The following is a 24,076-nucleotide window of genomic DNA, read 5'->3' on the forward strand; positions in this document are numbered from 1 at the left end:
AATGGTGATCACGTAAAATTATTTTTTTCTGCTGTTTGATTTACTTAATTAAAATGAGCTCATGTCACACGATTACTTTACATTTTCTTCTCAATTTAATTCCATTGTGTACAATTAATCTAATTCAGTTTTGTGAAGTTCTCTTATCATTTACGCGGGAGCAACGTGCACGAGAGCATCCGCTCATGCGCTTTGAAAAGCAGAACCGTTGGTCTGGGAAAGCACACTTGAGGGGACTGACTGACATGTTTCCAAAGCTCGTTAAAAGGTAAGAATTTCATTTTAAAAAATCGTATGATAATACTAAAAATGCATTCATTGTCAGATTAAATGCAACAATAGTGTTTTAAGATAGCTCCACACGCTTTTAAATCATATCGACGGCATATTTCGTCGAGTGTAATCGCAGAATTTTTTTTTGAGGTAGCAGCTAACGTTAGCTGCTAACTTAATGTTAGGCCTATAAGGTTAAATATTACTCGTAATTTTCCAAACTGCAATTAAATCACTCACAAATAGATACTAAGTTTTCATCAGGCGATTAATAGGCTAATGCCCGTCAACATTGGCTAAAAAGTGTTCATTTCACAGCGTTTAGAGTTAACTTAGATTTTCAAAATCAGTGATTATAAATATTTAACGGAATTTTGTGCTGAGGGTTGATAGGAAAGAATGCGTACGTGTAACAAGGGGAAACCTAACTGAATTTATTAATGCTTCATAAGAGCAAGGTTTAATAATACCTTATGACAAAGAATAATTATACAAGTCTTAACTATATCGAGATGGAGATTGACGTTAAACGTTTTTGCACTTTACATGGAACGTAAAGCATTGAAATTGGTTAAAAAAAAATGTCTTAAATATGTCAACGTTGTTGTGCTTTGTAGTCAGAAAACCCGCTGCTTCCAAGTTCACTGATAGCAGCTATGTGTTTTTAGGACCAGATTCGACAATCTGTGTTACCTCTGAGCTACCCTCCACTGACTTTAGGTTTGTATTTAGGTGGGGGAGGGGTTCGTCGCCGTTGTCTTATCACAGCAATGGACAAAAGCGCTCCATGCTCCGTCAGTGTATGTAGGTTTTCTGACTCGCGCCCATAGACAGCAACGTAACTGACATTCTGCGCTTTGAATGTCAGTTACATTGCTGTCTATGGGCGCGAGTCAGAAAGCTCGTTACAAAGATGAACGGATGTCCTAGGGTTGTCAAACGACTTGAGGGTGAGTAATTCAAGGGGAAAGTTAGGTTCCAGCTGGTTACCTGCCATTCTCCCACTGTGTCTGCACAGCATATGGACAAGTTTTTACCAAAGGTTTTTACTATGCTGATAGCACTGACGTTAACATTTGGTGATTCAAATGACCCATGTGAGGTCTCTCTTAAAGTTTTTAATGCATTTTTTATTTTTAGTGAATGATTTTCCATTGGGTTTGCCTGTCAGACTGCTAAATTTATGGGTCAAGAGTATTTCATTGAATCACACAACATGATATGATAAGGTGTAAAGCAGTCAGTCTAGCTGTATTTTCTTCATTATTTACCCCACCTTAACCCATTTTGCATCAGACATGACATTAAATGTTCAGTAGATTAAACTGATTTTAAAAAATGCATTGTTTAGCTTCAGGTTAGCACACTAGAAATTATTTGCATGTATTCATACTCTATTTTTTGTACTTGATGTTAATTGCATTACGTTTCACATCATAATATCAAGCTATTATCTGTTTTCTAGAATATAACATGCATGTTTGCCATACTCATAATATAAATTATGAACTTTTAGTGAATGAGACCTATTGTGCTCTTTTGTTTAATTGTGTTTTGAGTAATGTCTGTAACTAACCTTTCTTTTTCTGCTCTGGCTTATTTTTTTAAGGATGACATTGATGCAGCTCGTGAACTTGCCATCAAAGGACTCTGTATCTATCTTAATGAGGACCCTAAAGATCTCATTCAGGAGTACGTGGTGAGTGGTAGTGTTGTCACGATACTGGAATTTCTAACTTCGATACGATACCTTGAAAAATATCGATATTCGATACCATTTTCGATACCACGGTGAAAAAAACTGCCACAATATTAAGGGGGTAATTTTTTTAATTTAAAGATAAATGTAACAAGTCGAGAACATGCGGTATATTTTACATGAACAAAAAAATGTCTCGAGGTACTGCATTTGTTGATTTATTTATTAATCTTAGTTAAATGTTAATTGCAACTAACGTTTACTAATACATGTACTAATTAAAATCCAAAGTTCTATTTGTTGATATTCTCATTTGCTTCATAACCAAAATATTTCCAGATATAGGGCCCTATGAAATCAGTTTTATTTTTCCCCAAATTCTGTTTTATTTTTTTCTACATTCAATTTTTTCCATTTTAATTTTTCTGGATTCCGTTTTTTTCAGTTTGAATTTTTCTGGACTCTTTTTTTTTTATGAAATTAAAAAATTAAGTCAAATTAAATGCTATTAATCTAAAAGCATGTCTAATTCATTAAAATCATGAAAATTATACAATTTAAAATTTAATTTATTAAAAGTGTAACAAAAATGACACGTTTAGGGCCATATGAAATGTTTTATTTTTTCCTCACCTTATGTTTTATTGTTACCAAATTCTGTGTTTTAGCATGTCTATTATTTGAATGCATACAAATTGCATTTTTATTTATTCTTACAGTAGCCTTATGAAATGTGTTTTCCCCCTCAGAAATTCTGTGTTGTGTATTTACATTTTACTGGATATCAGATGAAGGCATAAAATAATTTTAATTAATTTATATTTGAATTAATGAAAATTAAACATTTACATTTTTGGCAAATGAAGGGGATTTACTATTAAAATTTAAATATTTAAAAAAAAAAATACTTTAAAAAAAATTAACAGTAGTAGTAAGTAGTAGTATTATGTACATTCTACTAAATAATAGTAATATAGCCTATTTCTGGCACACGGTCTTTAATAGGCTTAAATAATAAGTTAAACCAAACTTTTATTTTGACGGGTTGCCGTGAATACTTTTAAAGTCTGTGTGTGTATGATATGAGCTAGTTTTACTCAAATTAAATGGTAAAATGCTCGTAAAGTGCCTTTCAGATCAGTTCTGGAGATATTGTTGATGTATTTATGTCCTCGTTGAGACGGCAGACGCTGAAATCACCGCGAGCGCCACATTAGTAAACACAACCGCACGTGCAGCACATTCACACAGAGACGCGCAGAACATTCAGGGTTCATATTTAAATCGACTTTTGCAGCTTAATATTTACAGATACTAGTCCATATCGCGATTTGATTTAAGTGTAATGACCTACTTTTGATTAATTCATCCAAACTTTGACAAATTCCGTGACATTCCGCGTTAAACTGTAAATTCAGTTTTTATGACTGGATTCTGTGCGCGTTCTCTGCATCGCGGAGATCATAGATCCCTACAGATAGCGCTCCTGCTGTGTTCTTTAACACCCAGAGCAGTCATCTTTCTATTCATTTCACTTTTGCTATTTAACCAGAGCGAAGGAGACGAGTGCTGTCACGTGTGGTGCTTGTCCACGTGCCTTTGGAGAGAAATGAAAGTGACAGCTCCGCTAGTATCGGTGTATCGATACTTCGGGAAATTAATATTGGTACCGTTCAGATATTTCAGTATCGATATTTATCGAAATATCGATATTCTTGACAACACTAGTGAGTGGTTATAGTACAGATTCCATCGGTCAAGCTATGTTCAACAAGCAATACATTACTACATCTAAAAACCATGGTTTCATCTAATATGCACTTTTTTGTTTTTGGTTCTAAAAAACTACCCTTACAAAAAGAAGTATACTTTAAATTAATTTTATTAAGTATACTTAAGTAAAGTTCAAGTATATTTTTAAGCATACTTTATGTAGTAAGTATACAAATATCAGTGTACTAGTAGTATACTTGTAAGTGTACTATTTCAATACTTCTTGATACTTATTCAATACTTCTTTGGACTGGCTCAAAAGTTGATTGATTAGAGAGCTGAATCTTTGACACATGGATGATCTAGCATAAATAAGATAAATTGTTTATAGTTTGTTTTTAACAGGTTTCACACAAATATGTAATTCAAACGGTCTTTAATTAAGGTTGTCATGAAAATGCAACTTTAACCATCACTTACAGACATAAGTTCTTCAGAGTTATGAAGACAAAACGTGTAAAAGATGATGAAAAGTGCTCAGCTGTGCTTCAGGGTTGTTGCATGCATTGAGAACTATGGCAAGTCTGAAGAGACAAACAACACGGTGTAGTAATTCTTCTACCTGCTTTCTTAAAGGAGCAGCACATCAATAGTTGTGATATATGAAAAGTGCTGAGCACGTCCGTCTTTGGCTCAGCACCAACCATAATGCGAAAGCACAGTTTGAATCTGGCAGTTATGTCACATCATGTCGCGTTGTCATTTCACTGTACATTCTCTCCTTAATGGTCAGAAATCAAAATCGTTGACACTTTAAATGCAGTTTTGGTATTTTATATTTTGTTCCTGGAGTTCATAAAGTTTGCAAAGTGTTTTGCACTAAAAATATCATTTTCTAATCTCACCTCTTAAATGTGTATATATCAAGAATATTTTGATTATCCATTTCATGACTCCTTTAGCACACAAAAAAAATATTTTTCACATCTCCAAAGCAAAGAGAGGTCATACTCTAATGAAAATAATACTTTTGCACTCTTGGATGAAACACTGACATCTGTTTTACACAGTATGGATTATTGTATTATTTAGGCTCTCTTTGGCAACTAACTCCAAACTTGTTTTCAAATTTGAATATTATCAATCTCATTTCTTACAGACCATGTCAAAAAGACACACCCAGGCATCGGAGGCACTGAGATCAAGGTCTGCATGGCACAGAAGTTAAAAGATCTGAGGAGACGAGCAGAAAGGTAATCTTCAGATGATCCAACATCAGTCTATTCCTCAGTCTATTTTGTGATTTATTCACAAATTGTCAAAAGTGCTTTTTATAAAAGAGACGCATCACTCTTATACAGTTGTTTTAAGCCAAGATGAAAACGACATTGCTGTTCACCAGCATTTTTTGTTTCCATAGCATATTCACAAAACATTTAATGACACTATTAACAATACAATTACAAATTAATAATAATAATATCACTAAAAATATATAGGCTTAATAGCTAACAGTCTTTAAATCCGAACACAGCAAATCAGTCATCTGTGAAAATCAAAAGCAGCTTCAAACACCTTTTTTTCAACCTTAAAATAAAACGTATATCATGAAATCAAAATTGACCCTATTACCCCAAAATTACCCAACACGTAGGTGGATCTGTCACCTATTTTAATGTTTAAGCCATGAATGAAATAAAGGCTTTTTAACTTTTTTCTACTTACTTCGGGTGCCTTGGAGTTCCTAAGTTCTTATATCTTAATTATCCCAAACAACCAAAGAGCACCGAGATGTTACACCCTGAAGCAGCACTTTTGCATTATTTGCTCTGATTGACCCTATTTACTTTGCTTAGTTTATCAGGATAGACTTGTGTTTGCACTGCCCTAATCTTTGATTGTTTTTCTATCCCAAAACAGGATGCCTGCTGAAGGAGGCACAGAGGACTGAGACAACACACGTTCACAAACACACAATACACACACATGCCCTTATACATAATCGTTTTAGAGGCTTTTTTTTTATTGATGTCTTTTTTTATTGATATTAATGTATAATTTTAATTTGGTTTTGCTTTGTTTTAAACATTCAATTTGTACTGCATATTTTTGAAATGAAATAAAAGCTCAATTTGAATTATTTGTTTTAATGTTGGGAAACATGGCTATAGGCCCTACAAAAGAACATGGTAGGCCTACCGTTTTCTGTGGTATTTTGCTGAATGATTTTTACATGGGTTTCACATGAAGTTGCAGGTTTACATGTGGTGTAGGTTTAACATAGATTGTTGATGGGTTTCAAATGTTATTCCATGGGTCTCTAATGGGAATTTTACGTTTCACATGTAATTATATGTTTCACATGGGAATTTTCAGGTTTAACATGTGATCTCATGTGTTTCACATGTGCTTATAGGTTTCACATGTGATCTCATGGGTTTCACATGTGCTTATAGGTTTCACATGTGATCTCATGGGTTTCACATGTGCTTATAGGTTTCACATGTGATCTCATGGGTTTCACATGTGCTTATAGGTTTCACATGTGATCTCATGGGTTTCACATGTGCTTATAGGTTTCTCATGGGGCTCTAATTGAAATTTAACATGTTTCACATGTGATCAAATTTAACATGTTTCACATGTGATTACATGTGTTTCACATGTGATTTACATGTGTTTCACATGTGATTTACATGTGTTTCACATGTGATTACATGTGTTTCACATGTTCTCACATGTGCAAATGTTCCAAAAGCACACATTTCCCATGTGCAAAACACATGTTTCACATGTGATCCACATATTTCACATGTGCAAAATCACATGTTTTTACATGTTAAATTTCACATTTGCAAAATCACATGTGCATGTGGTCACATGTGATCACATGAGTTTTTGCACATGTGAAGTTCATGTGTTTTTTCTGTAAGGGTACTGACTGTGCTCCACTCCCTCTGCTTCTCTTATCACTTCCTGTTTGGAACATTTATAAGCATGCTGACCTTTTTAGACCATGCGAAGTATTGCCAGTTACACTGCCTTACCGAGCGTTCATCCTGTATTTAGTTTGCCTTGCTGTGTATGATTCTGCCTGTTTATCTGACCACGATTGTTCTGGATTCTCCCTTCTGCTGTGCCTGCCTGATTCTTCTGATGTTTGTGTTTGGACCTTATGCTTGCCTACTCATCTTTGTCTATTGGATCAACCCTGTACTTGTCGACGGATCGGACTGCTATCCTGGTATTGACCCATTGCCTGAATTCTCGTTTCTGCCTGTTAAAAGTCTGCTTAATAAACTTCTGCTTATGGATTCTAACTCCGCCTCAGCGGCCTCATTACAGAATACTTCGCCACCTATGAGTCCAGCGGAAGTTTCAAACTTACAAGCAGCGTTTGCTTATCAAAATGAGTTGCTGAGGGGTTATCAGGAACAGCTCTCTAGTCTACAATCAATCAACGAGCACCTGACGAATTACATACGGGCACTTCCCTCACCAACACCTAAGATGGTAAGCTTTGCTCTTCCTGATAAGTTTGATGGATCTCCTGAACAATGTAGAGGCTTTATTCGTCAAGTGAAGATCTACTTAGATCATCAAGATGATAAGTTTGAATCGGAAGAGAAGAAATGTGCATTTTTGATGACTTTGTTGACCGGTAAAGCTATCGACTGGGCAGCCGCTGTTTGGGACACAGACTCACGGTTTAGATCCTCTGTTGATTACTTCATTCATCAACTCCAAGAAGTGTTTGAGTATCCTGCTGGAGGGAAAACTGTAACAACTCAACTCCTACACATTTCACAAGGTACTCGTACTGCCGCTGACTATGCTGTGGAGTTTAGAACACTCGCTGCCCAAAGCGGTTTTAATGATGTTTCTTTAAAGGCCATATTCCAGCAAAGTCTTAACATTGATCTGCAGGCAGAGCTAGCTTGTAAAGGGGAGGATCTACCATTTTCAGATTTTGTTACGCTCGCTATTAAAATAGACAATCTGATGAGACAAGCACCCAAACGAAGAGGCAACAGAGGCATCCGACACGACTCAATAATTCCACCCCGGGATTCGTCTACAGCAGAGACCAAGGCGAACAGTGAGCCCATGCAAATTGGTGTTTCTAGATTGTCTGAAGATGAAAGGACAAGGCGTAGACAACTTCGATTGTGCTTTTATTGTGGGGAGGCAGGCCACGTCAGCATGGGATGCCCACACAAGTCTCAAACCGCTCAGAGGGTGAATATTGAATATTTTTCTCTGCTCGATAATAAATTATTCTTGCTTCCCGTTACCATTAAGACTGAACATATTTCTCTTGAATTAACAGCGATGATTGACTCTGGAGCCGCTCTTAATCTAATCAGTGAAAACATCATTGAAAAGTACAGCCTTCCCACCCAACCATGCAACCCCCCAATTAAGATTAGAACCATCGACGAAGCACTTATTGGGGAAGGAATCACTCAAAGAACACAAACTCTCACTCTGAAAGTTGGACTGTTTCATCAAGAATCCATTACCCTGTATGTTGTTAACTCTTCTAAACATGAAGTCATTCTCGGTCACCCCTGGCTATCCATCCACGACCCGAACATTTCCTGGCATCATGGTGAGCTCACTCAATGGTCCACGTTTTGTATGAACCACTGTTTTGATTTACTGCCGCAACCTTGTCTTACAACCAGCATCGAAAGTCCAGAAACTAATAAGACTGTAAACATCCCTTCTTGCTACCATAACTTATCTGAAGTGTTCAGTAAAACCAAAGCCACTAGTCTACCACCACACCGACCAGGGGATTGTGCCATTGATCTTCTTCCCAATGCCATGCCACCCAAAAGCAAAATTTATCCCCTGTCTAGAACCGAAAGCCAGGCTATGGAAGAATACATCGATGAAGCTCTAAACTCTGGTTTCATTCGTCCTTCTACCTCACCAGCTGCCGCAGGCTTTTTCTTCGTTGAGAAGAAGGATGGCGGACTAAGGCCTTGCATCGATTACAGAGGACTCAACAATGTCACGGTCAAGTTTCGCTACCCACTCCCTTTAGTTCCATCAGCCCTAGAACTACTTCGTGAGGCCACCATATACACCAAGCTTGATTTAAGGAGTGCGTATAATCTTATCAGAATTAAGGAGGGAGATGAATGGAAAACAGCCTTTCTTACCACCTGGGGGCACTATGAATATCAGGTCATGCCTTATGGGCTTGCGAACTCACCAGCTGTTTTCCAATCGTTCATCAATGAAATATTCCGAGACCTGCTTAATAAGTATGTGGTAGCCTATATTGATGACATCCTAATCTACTCCAAATCAGAAGAAGAACATATCAACCATGTAAGAACTGTTCTCTCTCGACTTCTAGAGAATCAACTATACGTTAAAGCAGAGAAATGCGAATTCCATGTCAAACAAACAACATTCTTGGGTTACCATATTAGCCACGAGGGGGTAAAAATGGATGAGACTAAGGTAAAAGCAGTCACTGAATGGCCTCGGCCGACTACAGTCAAAGAACTTCAACGATTTCTAGGTTTTGCTAACTTCTATCGACGTTTCATCCGTAACTACAGCATGATTTCCAGCCCTCTGACATCTCTCCTAAAAGGTAAACCTACAAAACTTACATGGACAGAAGAAGCTGATACCGCCTTCACTTCCCTGAAAGGAAAATTCACCACAGCACCAATCCTGAAACATCCTGAACCCAATTTACCATTCGTGGTTGAAGTCGATGCCTCAAACTGTGGAATCGGAGCTGTACTTTCCCAACGTCATGGTCAACCAGGCAAGTTGTTCCCATGTGCATTTTTCTCAAGAAAGTTGACAGCAGCAGAACGAAATTATGATGTGGGTAATAAGGAACTTCTTTCAATGAAAGCCGCTATTGAGGAGTGGAGACACTGGCTAGAAGGAGCCATCCACCCGTTCCAAGTCATTACTGATCATAAAAATCTTGAGTATATAAAAGGTGCCAAACGTCTCAACCCACGGCAAGCACGCTGGTCCCTGTTTTTCACCCGATTCCAATTTACAGTCACTTATCGACCAGGCAGTAAAAATAGCAAGGCTGATGCCCTATCCAGGCGTTATGACCCTCCTAATGAAAATGTCTCACCAGAACCGATTCTTCCTCCTTCTGTTATCATTGCTCCCGTAACCTGGGATATTATGGAAGAGCTTCAACGAGAACAACAACACGATCCTTCACCTAATAACTGCCCACCAAACAAACAATATGTACCACACAATCTACGTCAACGAATTATGCAGTGGGTCCACACCTCCATCAGTACGGGTCATCCTGGGATATCTTGCACCCTCCGCCTAGTTCAAAATTCATTCTGGTGGCCATCCATGACCAAGGACACTACCATGTATGTCAAGTCATGTCAAGTCTGTGCACAATCCAAAACTCCCAAAGAACTACCATCAGGGCTACTTCATCCATTACCCATCCCACAACGTCCCTGGTCCCATCTCTCCATCGATTTTGTAACCGATCTTCCCCCATCTGATGGCTTTACCACCATACTTGTAGTTATAGATCGATTCTCCAAATCCTGTCGTCTAACACCACTGAAAGGATTACCCACAGCTATGGAAACCGCACTCGCCTTGTTCCATCAGGTCTTCAGAGTTTACGGCTTACCTGAAGATATTGTCAGTGATCGAGGCACTCAGTTTACCTCCCAAGTCTGGAGAGCCTTCTGTAAACATTTGGACATTAATGTGAGTCTAACATCTGGTTATCACCCTCAGTCAAATGGCCAAGTTGAACGCCTCAACCAAGAGATTGGCAGATATTTACGAACCTATTGCATGCGAGAACAACACAGATGGTCAGAGTTCTTGCCCTGGGCTGAATACGCCCAGAATTCCATCACGCATCCCTCTACAGGCCTAACCCCCTTCCGATGCGTCCTAGGGTTTCAACCCCCACTGTTCCCATGGTCTGGCGAACCTTCTTCGGTACCTGCTGTGGATGATTGGATCCGGCGTAGTGAGGGGGTGTGGGACAGTGCGCACGTCCGTCTTCAGAGAGCCGTAAGAACACAGGAGTTCCAGGCTAACAAACGACGTCGCCCACATCCCTCCTACCAGCCGGGACAGCGGGTCTGGCTCTCAACGAGGGACATCAAGCTTCGGCTACCCAGCAGGAAGCTCAGCCCAAGGTATGTTGGCCCTTTCAAAATTCTTCGAAGAATAAATGAGGTCACTTACCAGCTAGAGCTTCCTGCTAATTATCGTATATCTCCTTCTTTCCATGTTTCCCTCCTCAAACCGGTCCACCGGGATGCTGACCCCGGAACCGAGATCCAAGAGCCACCACCACCTTTGGACATTGATGGAAATCCTGCTTATCGGGTGAATGTGTTGCTGGATTCAAGGAGGAGAAGGGGTCAACTCCAATATTTGGTGGACTGGGAGGGCTATGGGCCTGAGGAGAGGTCCTGGGTATCTGCCCGGGACATTCTGGATCCATCGCTCATCGAGGAATTCCATCGAGCCAGACCCGACCGACCAGCGCCACGACCACGGGGACGGCCACGTCGAGCTCCAGGAGTCGCTCCTAGAGGAGGGGGTTCTGTAATGCCAAACCAGCAGAGGGAGCCCTCACCTGAATACTGACTGTGCTCCACTCCCTCTGCTTCTCTTATCACTTCCTGTTTGGAACATTTATAAGCATGCTGACCTTTTTAGACCATGCGAAGTATTGCCAGTTACACTGCCTTACCGAGCGTTCATCCTGTATTTAGTTTGCCTTGCTGTGTATGATTCTGCCTGTTTATCTGACCACGATTGTTCTGGATTCTCCCTTCTGCTGTGCCTGCCTGATTCTTCTGATGTTTGTGTTTGGACCTTATGCTTGCCTACTCATCTTTGTCTATTGGATCAACCCTGTACTTGTCGACGGATCGGACTGCTATCCTGGTATTGACCCATTGCCTGAATTCTCGTTTCTGCCTGTTAAAAGTCTGCTTAATAAACTTCTGCTTATGGATTCTAACTCCGCCTCAGCGGCCTCATTACATAAACAAACTTTATTCAGCAAGGATGTGTTAAATGGATAAAATTGATAGTAAAGACTTCTATTGTTAGAAAATATTTATATTTTGAATAAATGCTGTTCTTTTAAACTTTTTATTAATCAAAGAATCAAAGAAAAAAGAAACAAGGGTTCCAAATAAATATGAAGCAGCACAACAGTTTCAAAACTGATAATAAATCAGCATATTATAATGATTTCTGAAGGATCATGGGACACTGAAGACTGGAGTAATGATGCTGAAAATTCAGCTTTGATCACAGAAATAAATGCTATTTTAAAGTATAGGTATTAAAATAGGAAACCAATATTAGAAATTGCAATAATATTTCACTATATCACTGTTTTTCTGTATTTTTTTAATGAATACAGCCTTGATGAGCAAGAGACTCAAAGTCAAAAACCTGATAAATAATTGACCTTGTTTTTGAGTCTATAATATAAGCCTAACATAATATTTTATCAAAACAAACTATTTAAACTGATAGAATAGAATAGAATAGAATAGAATACAAACTGAAGCTAAACTTAAGTTGAGATCTGTAAGTTAAATATAAAAAAGTGAACATATGAATTCTTCTATAGCTGTCTAAACATCATTATGAAGTACAGTTTGTACAATACTCTTGTGTGTGACTGTACATGTTTCAGAGTTTTGTTACCGTTCTTTGCCCATCCTCCGTTATTTCCAGCACTTAATCAAGCCACTCTTCTTTAATACATGAGGACGTTTTATTTCACGTCATTGTGTTTGCGTTGGCTCTCGTGTTGAGTGCACTGCAACTATTGAAGTATTCAGTTTCTACAGCGACTCATTTGGTGCTTATCGTTCTCTTTCTATGAAACCTGTAAACCGCATTCACCGGTTCTAACTCTGTCGTGACATCAGCTCTATAGCGGTTTGCCCGAGCATTGCTATTCTTTCCCTTTTACTAGCGGCATTCAATCAAATGGCTTCCCAACTCATTTTTGTGTGTGCGAGGCACATTATTTCTTCTGCGCGGTCGTGCTCAGCTTAGAGGGAACACTGCGTGGGAACCCTGTATTTAAAGTAGCCCGTCGTGCAGGGCAGTGATACATTTTGGTAGCCCGACTGGAAGACGCAATAGCCCCGGGACATCGGGATAGCGATTTTGCGAGCCCTGATGTATCTCTGTTTTCACTTTAGAAAAAGCGCTCAACCGCTTGGTTGAGTTGCCCAGTCAGGGTAAAATGAACTGAACACTAGCTATACTCAGCATCGGGATCATAACTCGGTATAGCACTGCACAAGATCATAGATGAAGTTGTTCCTTTGTTTGAACAAAAAACAATGCTTTGTTACATATCACAACATATCATTTTAATCATTTGTTCTATTATATTTCTGTTATATTGACTAATATATATATATATATATATATATATACACACACACATCTATATATATATTGACTATATGCCTTTTACCTTACATTTTATCCAGATTGTCACTAATCTATTATTTATTATTTTTATTATTTGTAATGTAATTTAATAATTATTTTATTATGTTTCATGTTTTTATTTTCATTATTTTGTTTTGATGTATTTGTTTATTTACTTAAAATTATTAGATTTCTATTACATTTAATGTTGATTTTTTTTACAGTGGATTGTGTTATAATAAGAACAGGTTTTTTTTATATATATATATATATATATATATATAATCATGGGTAAATCATGGGTATTGTTAACATATTCTACTGTCTGTAATGTTTTTATACACAAAAACCTTAAACTTCAGTTGCACAAATGAAAAATTAGATTAATGCATCATACTTTTTAGTTAATGTCGAGAATTACCCTAAATGGGCAAGTCAACCGGCCGGTTTTCATCTGAAAAAAAAAAACTGAAAAGTTGCTCAGTGTGATGTCAGGAACCCAATTTTAACAATAAATAATTTTTTGTAAATTTATTTCTTAGTGTGACTGTTAAAGGGTTAAGGCCTTGATTTGTGGAAAGTCAAATTAGGACTTTTTAAGTCTTGAAATAATGTTGATAATTAATCACGTGAAGAGGAACTCGGATCTTCCACTCCTCCATTTTGGCAAGTTCATACAGGGCCCTGTTGTTCATTCCAATAGTCATGCAATGATTAAAAATTAAAACCAAGGTACTACATATAAAGAAAATAAAAATAAAATATATCTCATGTACATTAGTTACTGTATGTATTAGTAGGAGTGGACAAACAAACTACCCACATCGAAAAAGCAAGCACACATGTACAAGACCTCAGGTCACTGCAACTCTCTGAGGGTGCTGATGCCACTAATAGCTGTTTGCCTCTTTTGTCACACATCTTGCTGTATACTTCTCCTCCCTCAGCACCCCCTATCCCTTCGTCTGCGGCACATACATTGGCCTTACCTCAAGATAAATTGGCGCCGTGGACAGCAAGTTGCTCCCAACTTTACAGACTAATATCTGTCTCAGTTTTCCCCACAGTGGTATGATTGGTCTCAAGCTGTTCCCTTGCTAGTTTTATCATCTGTCTGGCTGTGCAGTATGGCTGCTGAACATAGGTTCATCCTTGATGAATTCAGCATCTAGCATAATGGAAAGACACCTCCAGCCTCTAAAAAAGATTCACTGACAACACCTAGCAAACATTCATCCTAGTCAGTGCCTATTTTCCCCATTAAGAGATGTTCTGTGGGGAATTAATTAAATTGGATAATGTGTTAAAAATGACTCAAAAATATCCTAATAAGCATCAAGGTCTTTCTTGTTAGTTTTTTTTTTTTTTTTGGTCCATGTGCAATAACTTATAGGGGGGAAAGAGAGAGACAAAGGGAGAGAGGAGAAATAGTTCATTTTTAAAGGAGAATAAATGAATTTAAACATGTATTTTTGAGACCCTCTAACAAGCCTGGAGGATTTCTCGCAATATTAAAGATACTAATCAAGTTCATTTGAAATTAAAAGAAGGTAAAATATTCGCTGGAGTTCATGAAATGACTTTTAAATAGTCTCGCTGTTGAAATAAGATCTGGAAATATCAATTACTCTTAGAAAAACTGAACCGTTTCCCACTGGTCTATTATATTTATTCTGTTGTAACCTTACTCAACTTTTATTCAAAGTCACGTAGACAATAACAAGCAATTCTATAATTTTATTTAGTGAATCATTAAGAAAAATGTTACTGCTTCCTGTTTTAAACAAGATCTGCAGCCAAATACTAAATTTTCCTGCCAAAGCATTAATGGATAACTATGCTCTGAATTTCTGTAAGCCCTCAAAACTTATTCAATAGTCTCCATAGTTTCCAATAATTATGATAAATTACAATGCATGCCAGCAAGTCTTATACATTTATTCTCTGGTCAGCCTATATATGGCTCAAATAAACCATTTGATGGTGGAAAAATTATCAAAAGCTGATTCTAAATTGTGCATTAACCACACATTTCGTATAATCACCCACTATCCCCCAAGTCTGATGATAGCATCCTTTACTGGGCTACACCATTAAACCGGCTGCTCAATTTTACTGTATTTTTTATGCCAATGACAAATATCACCTTACACGACAGATTTGAATGCCATAAATCTCCACACGCTCAGAGAGGAGCCATAAAATATAACAGACCTCACTTTCCTTAGATAACAATCACTCGGGTGGAGGAGTCAGTGAAATCTGCCAGTTGAAACGACCATAATTCAACACAAAGAGCTCTAAGATCACCTCAGGACAAATAAAGAGAAGATTAACACACTGCTGCATACAGACACTTACATAATGTATAACAGCATTCACATACATAATGATACATAATACTTTTATAGCTATTATGTTTACCTGTAATCTCAATCCATATGCCTGTTTAATATGCATGCTTATTTTTGTGAATTATTTTAAGCAGCTTAGTCTGTGTTAAAGGTAGTATTTAATATTATAGTTTTTATTAAAATTAGTTTTTCAACATTGCACATGCAGTACATACAACTGATCAAGCCCGTTTGCCCTGATCAGTGTGAGCTATAGTTTCTGTTTAAAAGGTTCTGTTAATAATACTGTTAGCAACCTAGATGAGTGTGTTGCATACTGTAATTATGAATATAATCTGCCATACTATTTAGATTTTGGAAGACAGCTACATGATTTGGATCTAGATTGTTTTATAACATTATAATAAAAAAAGGTCTGAATAGAATAGATGTGTGCAGTAATCCTGAATACAATGTCAGTTAATGCTAAATAATTAAATATAAACAAGTATGTGCATTTTTTTTCACAAACCATTCACTTTATCAATGAAAAAGGGCTATTTTGCAGCAGATAAACACATTTTAATAAACTATGGAAATGAAAGTGAAAGTGACATGACACACTGCCAAGTATGGTGACCCATACTCTGAATTCATGCTCTGCATTTAACCCATCCAAAGTGCACACAAAGCAGTGAAAACACACCCGGAGTAGTGGGCAGCCAATGCTGCGGCGCCCGGGAAGCAGTTGGGGGTTTGGTGCCTTACTCAAGGGCACCTCAGTCGTAGTATTGAGGGTGGAGAGAGCACTGTACATTCACTCCCCCCACCTACAATTCCTGCTGACCCTAGACTCGAACTCGCAACCTTTGGATTACAAGTCCACTCTCTAACCATTAGACTTCCCCTGTGTACATTTACTAATGTAAATACTAATTAGAATGAACTGAACTAATGTACATGTACATTACTAATGTAAATGTACATTAGTTCAATTCATTCTAATCAGTATAGGCTAAACCTACTGTAAAAATCATGCACATGGCCAAAATCATGCACATTGTGTGTGTGTGTGTGTGCGCATTTTTGTGACAAATGAAGACATAAATTTGTATAATGACACAGGTATGACAGGTATTACAAGGTGAAGGTGACTTATGAGGACATAGCCCCATGTCCCCACTTTTCAAAATGCTTATAATTCATAGAGAGTGAGTTTTTTTGGGGCAAAGTAGAAATGCACAGTCTCCGTTGAGGGCTAAGTTTAGGTGTAGGGTAGGTGTTGGGCAATAGCACATACAGTTTGTACAGTATAAAACCATTACGCCGATGGGATGTCCCCACTTTTCACAAAAACAAACGTGTGTGTGTGTGTGTGTGTGTGTATGTGTGTGTGTGTGTGTGTGTGTGTGTGTGCATCTGTGTGCACGTCACTCTCATGGCTAAAGACCAAGAGAGAAAATAAGAGCTCTCCAGAGGCATTCAACCTCTCGTAATTGTGTTATTATCTTAATGGAGGTGCCAAACACACAAGACTGGAAAGGTCCATGTCCCTTTGTTTTGTGAGCCTGAGAGTAAGTGGTTTTATATTACCCTGACTGCTATATGGCTACCGCTCAATATGAAATGCGCATTACTCTTAGGAGCCACGGTGAACAGTCCAAGACATTGCTCCATCCTCACCTCATGAGGCACATCAGAGTAATCAAGTTTAAATGGTCTCTTTCTCGAGAGGGTCATGCCGCTGTTCATATTAGGGGCACGGGCCATCAAGTGCATCTGCAGGTGGTAATGGCAGAGAGCAGAATATTTAACATTAAAGCAAAGTGTATGTATGAAGGAAGGTGGGTTTGTGCATCAGAGTTGTAGAATTTGATTCCGGACATGACCGAATTTGGACTTAAGTCCATCTCAAGTCCGAGTCTAAAATCATTTTTTTTTATGAGAAGTGAAGACCTTGGCTGCATTCCTCAAAAGCATTGTGACATAAGTTGATCGTAGAAACCACTGTTCGCAATGGATCTACAATCTACTTTGGCTTACAATGCTTTTGGGAAAAGTAGCCATGGTCATTCAAGTCTGAGTCTAGGCCAAGTCTAAATCCTCAGAAAAATATGAACGTTGTTGTGCATTTTCTTCGTACACAAAGAAATCCAATTATCTTTACCCTTTTTCTGGGAAGAACACAATCATATGGAAACAATGTGACGCTGATGACTTTCGATAACAGAATGCCATGGGATAGTGGAGAAAGGATGTATGGTCTATGGGATTTGAAGACCTGGACACTATCACTGCAAAGAGGAATATTCAATTACATCATCTCTCCTGGTACTGATCACTTGGCTGACTAAGACCCCCTCCCTCATGACAGCACAATTTAATTTATATTCAGCCGAAATGGAAATTATGAGGAGAAAAACACTCGTTCCTTCTCTGGCTAAAATGGTGGCCATTTACTTGTATATCATCAAACCCATTCAATTTCCAAATTGAACCTTGCCCTTGTGTCACACCGAATGGTGCTGCTCATCAAGGAATGCTTATAATGCTTCCTGAAAAGATCTTTACAGTGTTCATTCTCTGGTGATTCTAGCCTCTCTACAATACTATTTGTGTGATCTTTCAGCATTCCCAGACCACAATTCAGTTCAAATCATCTGGTGCACTCTTCACCCATGCTCTCACCGACAGCTTGACATGTGCATTACCATAATGTATCTCTCTAGTATGACACTGAGGGTAATTGCAATTACTACATCTCTCTTCCCCTTGTCACTTTGCTGGAAAATGGAAAGCGACAATAATATTCCTTCGTCTGGAATGACATAAACATGGTCAGCTTAAAAACTTGATCCAGGGAAGCTTAAAGAGTCTGAGGTCACCTTGCCCTCCACCTGTGCCGTGCTTCCACCCCAGGTAGTTAACAACGACGAAGCTATCGTTATCCACCATGATATCGGTGATAGAGTTGCACGCCCCGTTGTTGTCAACACACTGAAGAGCAGTGGCACGGGAGATAGGATTGCACAGACAGCCTCTTCATAATGCTCCTGGGCAATGTCATGCTCAACGGTGGGCTCTTGTTAGGAGCTGAGGGAAGGTTATCAGTCCTGACACACGCTTATCAGCACACATCCATCTCGTAGCACTGGTGCTGCGCGCACCACCCACCGAAGTACACAGATGCTGTTTACCCGCGCCAGGAGTGGGCCGCCACAGCTAATTCAACATGATTGTCTCCCAAAGGACAGAAAGCCGAGATTTTGATGGGGAAGGAGGGACAGAACTCAACACACGTCTTCCCAGAAGAAAGGGACCCAGTGCGAGGAGTCTGTGTTTCCTGTCGCTATTTTGTTAAACCTCGCTGAACATCGCTGAGGGAGGATTTTTGGGAACCGAGGGCTGATTCAATCATGGGTAATTGCTATCGGATAATAAAAGAGGACACACAAGGCGGGCTTATTCACCGGGATTCTTGGGGGCTTATTGACACAATATCTCTGCTGTCAATTATCTCTCCCGCTCTGACAGGTGCACAATAACAGGCACTGGGATATTTCTATTGAGCTGGTAAACTCAAGCTCCTTTTGAGTCCGGAAAGTGTGTGACATGAGGGGGTTGAATCTGATTCCAGACTGCGCTCATCCCTGCACTGCCCTCCCCATCCTCTTCCCTCAATCCACTAATCATATTCGCTTAAAAACTGCTGGAGAATCAATAGCCGGCCTGATTTACTTTGCTAGACAACATTAAATATTCAGACAACAGAGTCTACATATTTAGTCCGCTATCTCAAGCATTGCCGAATGTTTCGGGGTGAAGGCCTACCTCTCACATTGGCTTTAACTGCATTAAAGCATCTACATAATTCCCAAGGTTGTTTTGCCTGAACAGCGCCTCTTTGAGGAAATCGTAAATAGGGAGGTCAGTAGAGAGCGAAAGGACAGCACCCTGCATGAGGTGCTCTGGTATTTTTGGCCCTGTCAACAACGTGGTGTCTGCTCACTGATTTGACTTTAATGAAGAGACTGGATTTGTGCAGTTGCGCTCGCCCAAGGCTAAAGTCATGCAACTCCGGCAAAACAAATGAGAGAGGAGCAATTACGAGATGCAATAAAGAGACTCAGCATTTTCCCCTTGAGCACTAGAACTACATCACAGTTGCAGAAACCAAAAGCAAGCAGGTACCCAAGGGCAAAATCAAATTAACCAACAGCACCCCTCAGCAGCTGGTGAGGGGTGCAGACATAAGGACGTGGAGAGAGGGAATTTACTAGAAGGGAACGCTAGCTCTGTAATGTTGAGAAGAAGGAAGCATCATCTAGTAGCGATGTACGTAAGTGAGTGCAGCCAACCCAGCCCAAGTGATTTTCCACATGCAAGATATTTTCAGGGGACTAAATATGCCACAATGACATCTGGCTGAGAGAATCACTGATTGCACTCTCATCACAAGCAGCAGCTAGTTGCAAAGTAAATGAGCTTATCCATGTTGTTCTCTGAGAGCTAAACATGATTAAGGAATTCAACCTATGAAAATTATGCTATAATCCCAAATCTCTTGAAGATCAAGCATCCAGAAGGCTGAATTGTTCTTTCCTTCTCTCTGAGAGCATTAGCAGAAGATCAACAATAAATATTGAATATTAGCATGAGATAGAGCTTCATCCTTTTCTTTTCTGCATGCCTTGCAAGAAAATGTTCCTTCATTTTTGACTGGTGATTTATGTCTCCCTCAAGGCAAAACTGCTGACTTCCTAAGTGCTCCTAAATGCATAATCTTGTGGGAGGCAAACACACAATAATGTTAACTATTCATTAACAACTGAACAAGGCACATAAAGATGCATTTTTGTATTCTAAAAGTTTAAACAACATGCTGTTGAGTTAGTTAGAGAAGACGGGATGTCAAAAGCCACATTTTCCAGGGGCACAATACCGCTCAGCTGGGTAATAAGCAACTTTGATTAGAGTGGTGTTGTGCACGATAATCATTTCCAACACTATAGAAATGGCCAAACACAATAATCTTGACCATTTTCCAACCCTTTAAATAATGAGTAGAATAAATTACTAATGTGAGGCAGAATAAATACCGAATGCCGTTTTAAGAAATTCTTCTTTACAACAGTTTGCAACTTTTACTCAAAGATCAACATCGCCTGCCACCCATTTAGTACAGTAAAGGACTACTATGACTTGCAGCACTTCTAGTGATATTTCACTTGAAAGTATAGCTAGTCTGACATAGAAAATATAAATAAAACTTCTGTAAGAATGCATGCATAGAATCTGCATACAGTATCATTCTGTACAGTACTAGTCCAGGTGTGCTGAATCTTATCCAAGCTGGTTATTTACTTAGATTAGGCTGCACGCACTAGATCTGATTGACAGTAACTTAACATATAAATGCTGGAGTCACATTGCTGTCAAAGGTTTGCACTCACCTGCACTCCTGGCTCATGCGACTTCATAAGGCTCTTCTCTCTGTACATTGACCAAAGGCCGACGTTTGGCAGAAAAATTAAAGCCACCATGAATAGAAATGCCATCTGCAGAACGCGCTTTTGCCTTCTCTTCATTTTGAAGAAACCAATGAGACACAATCCAATGCTAGATAGACGCGTGTCTGCCGTGTGTGGACTCGAGCTCCGTATCTCCCCTCGTAAAAGATGACAAACTTTCACCTGCAAGGAAGACAGAGTCGCCGCGTCATATAAACAAACACTCCAAAATGAAGCGGAGCAACACAGTGTATATTACGCGTATAAATCTCAGGCTCGAGAGCAACACTAGATGACTCTTAACTGACATACGTAGCCTAATTAAGCAAACATTAACTGAACACGCTATATAATAGTCATGTATTATCAATAATTAAGACAATTCTGTAACAGCCAGTAGAGCTAAAACAAAAAATAAGCAGATGAGCTCGTTTTTATCAGTCACGCTAGACGCAACGCGCGTAAGCAATACTATGAAAAGACTTACAGTAGAGGGTTATTTGCATGTTGAGACATATATGTTGCTTGGTAATCCCCCTCTCCTTTGTTGAAGACACACAAGGGGAACGTTTCCGAGTACAATAATTGCAGAACAACGACGAGCGCTACGTTTTTATCTGTGGAAATGCGCTCGAGCTACAATTTGAAACCGTCTCGTGCTCTTCATTAAAACCCTCGCGCGCGTTCCACCAACTGAAGGTTTACGGATTCTTTCTCTTTCCTCCTTGGGCGACTTATCATTGCCCTCAGCTTTAGATATTGCAGTTATTGCTGTGCATTAATATGAAAACATCCTCGCAGTCGGGCGATGCTTTCCGATGTGTGGGACAGCACAATGAAGCAGCAGTCTTTACACCAACACGAGCTCACCGAGTAAAGAGGTGAGCGATTCTTAGCTTTGCTTTGAGCTGGTCAACTGTAGCTTTGCTTACAGCTCTAATTTGGCTACTTCTGTTTGTTATTTTTGGAAATGACTCTTATAAACACTGTAAACGCACGTGTGAAGTAAAGTAAAGGTTAGTAAAGGAAAACTAATGAAAAAATCTGATAACTACTAATTACTAGGCAACTATAGATACATACATATATACACACACACATACATATATATGCATAATGCAATTTTACTATAAAATCTGGATGTCTGTAAGTATAAGATGTATTAATTGCTTAATAATTAACTATATTAATATTTAATAAGATATATGTAACAAGGCAATACTTGTACAGTACCTTTAGATAAATATATGTAAAAATACTGAACATGACTCACCTTGCACTCACAGTACGCTGTAAAAAAATGTGAAGAATAGAATTTGATCACATGTAACATGCAGCATATTATATTTATATATTTATCACATATGCACAGCATTGTCTTTTTTTCATCATTTTAAGTGATTTTTTTTTTACTTTTACTTTTTGCTTTTTAGCTTTAACCCTCTGGAATCTGAGATGTTTTTTGGCCTGTCCATTTTAAAGGTAAAACGTATTTTGTATTCAAGCTTAGTATATCAGCATTTATCAATGATTTATAGGCTACTATGAATTTATAGGCTACTATTAAGAATCTTTTGTTCACTGTGCATCATTAATTCTGCTGCTGTACTCTAAGAATTCCTCACACTAGATCAAGACTGACTCATGATCATGATCTTTTCTTTATTTATTTTTTGAATTGGAGTCTCTATTGTAGAAGCACACATATCTTTGAAGCTGTTTATTTATTATTGAATGCTGCTATACTTGATGGGAACGAAAGGGAGACAGATGGGGTGGGGTGGGGGTAAGCTTACGCCAAAGGCAACTGCAGCACAGCATATGGAGACAGCATACACTAGGGATCACCTGATGTTTCTAAGTGAATTGCAGATCTTCATGAGTTTTGGCAATACTAGGTTGGATCTGGTACTGAATATTTAAAAGCACTGAAACACAATCTTGTTTTGCCTTGTTATTGTAAATAAAATATACAAAAAGAACAAACTTTGTGTTGGTACAGTTTGAGTTTCCAACCACCAACAGAGGGGGCCATTAGGTGCAGCCTGCTCTAAAAAATGCAGAATATATATATATATAAATGAATGAATGCTGCTGTAACAAAACTATGATTACCATGATTTGCATCACTCCATTCACAGCCTTTTTGTTTCAGCACCATGGACACCGATTGGCAAGCACAGTAAAGCAGGTAACTGTGGGTCAATGTAAGAATATCCACTGGTCTCACGAGAAGACTCTGCTTCCCAGCTTAGAACATAAAACTTAATATATCTTTGAAAACATATAGCAAATTGAAAATGTATATAAAATGTAAATTTATCTTTGAAAACATATAGCAAATTGAAAAGGTATATAAAATGTAAAATCTACCTAAAAAAAAGACACAACGGCACATATCTTTCCTAGGCATCAGACTGCGCTCACACTGGAGAAAATCATTCATTCTAGGCAAAAATTCACTATGTCTGCTCTTTGTCTTAATTATTACGGTGCAGCACATCAGTCAAATCATTTGATGCAGCATATTGGCTGTGACAGAGAAGAATGAGCCATCTCAATCTTGGCTTTGAAAGAGAGAAAAAGATCTCAATCAATGGCTTTGAAAGAGAGAAAAAGAAAGCAGTTTTTATGATGCTCACAAGGTGAGAAGTGTGATATAAGCACCATACTGTTGTTCTGATAGAAAACAAGAATGCAATTACCTTTTCGCATCATTTCAGCAATAAACAATTCTTTGTGATAAAAATTCAATGTATTCATTATTATATGAACTATAATAGAAATAATCCCTCCACTCTGAATACCAACGTGACTGACTTATGGACTCTACAAATATTGAAATGTATAAAAATTCCCTAACTTTGAGCACAGGGCCCTGCTTTGCTAATTATATCTCTCGCAGGTAAAAAAAAAAAAAACACCTCTAGAGAGTGACTCATGCAAGACTGAACTAAAACTGAACTGAAAGGTGCTAAGAGATCAAAATATGACATTGTGAAATATGCATCAGCTGGACTTGATCTTCTACTCTTGAGTAATGTCTAACACTGGATGTGTGACAACTCACTACTATTTGCAACAGT

The 24,076-nt window shown here is 38.5% G+C and overlaps 1 protein-coding gene and 1 long non-coding RNA gene across 3 annotated transcripts in view; one reads left to right on the forward strand and one right to left on the reverse strand.

The window, feature by feature from the left end:
- galntl6 (polypeptide N-acetylgalactosaminyltransferase like 6) overlaps positions 1–21,865 on the reverse strand; it is a 253,291-nt gene extending 231,426 nt beyond the window's left edge. The window contains exons 1-2 of the mRNA XM_079423273.1: positions 21,478–21,865; positions 20,934–21,173 (exon numbers count right to left, since the gene is read on the reverse strand). Coding sequence (XP_079279399.1) covers positions 20,934–21,068 — 135 coding nt within the window. The 5' untranslated portion in view covers positions 21,069–21,173; positions 21,478–21,865. The remainder of the gene's footprint in view (positions 1–20,933; positions 21,174–21,477) is intronic.
- On the forward strand, positions 173–6,061 carry LOC306873789. Of its 2 annotated transcripts, none has more exons than XR_013784526.1 (4): positions 173–268; positions 1,883–1,972; positions 4,845–4,938; positions 5,606–6,061. It is a non-coding gene; the product is annotated as an uncharacterized lncRNA (long non-coding RNA). The 2 variants fall into 2 exon arrangements; XR_013784527.1 differs by having other exon boundaries at positions 211–268; positions 1,006–1,972; positions 5,606–5,820.
- Positions 21,866–24,076: the final 2,211 nt, after the last annotated feature.

Source organism: Barbus barbus (assembly GCF_936440315.1).
Source record: "Barbus barbus genome assembly, chromosome: 8".
In the NCBI taxonomy this organism is placed as follows: domain Eukaryota; kingdom Metazoa; phylum Chordata; class Actinopteri; order Cypriniformes; family Cyprinidae; genus Barbus; species Barbus barbus.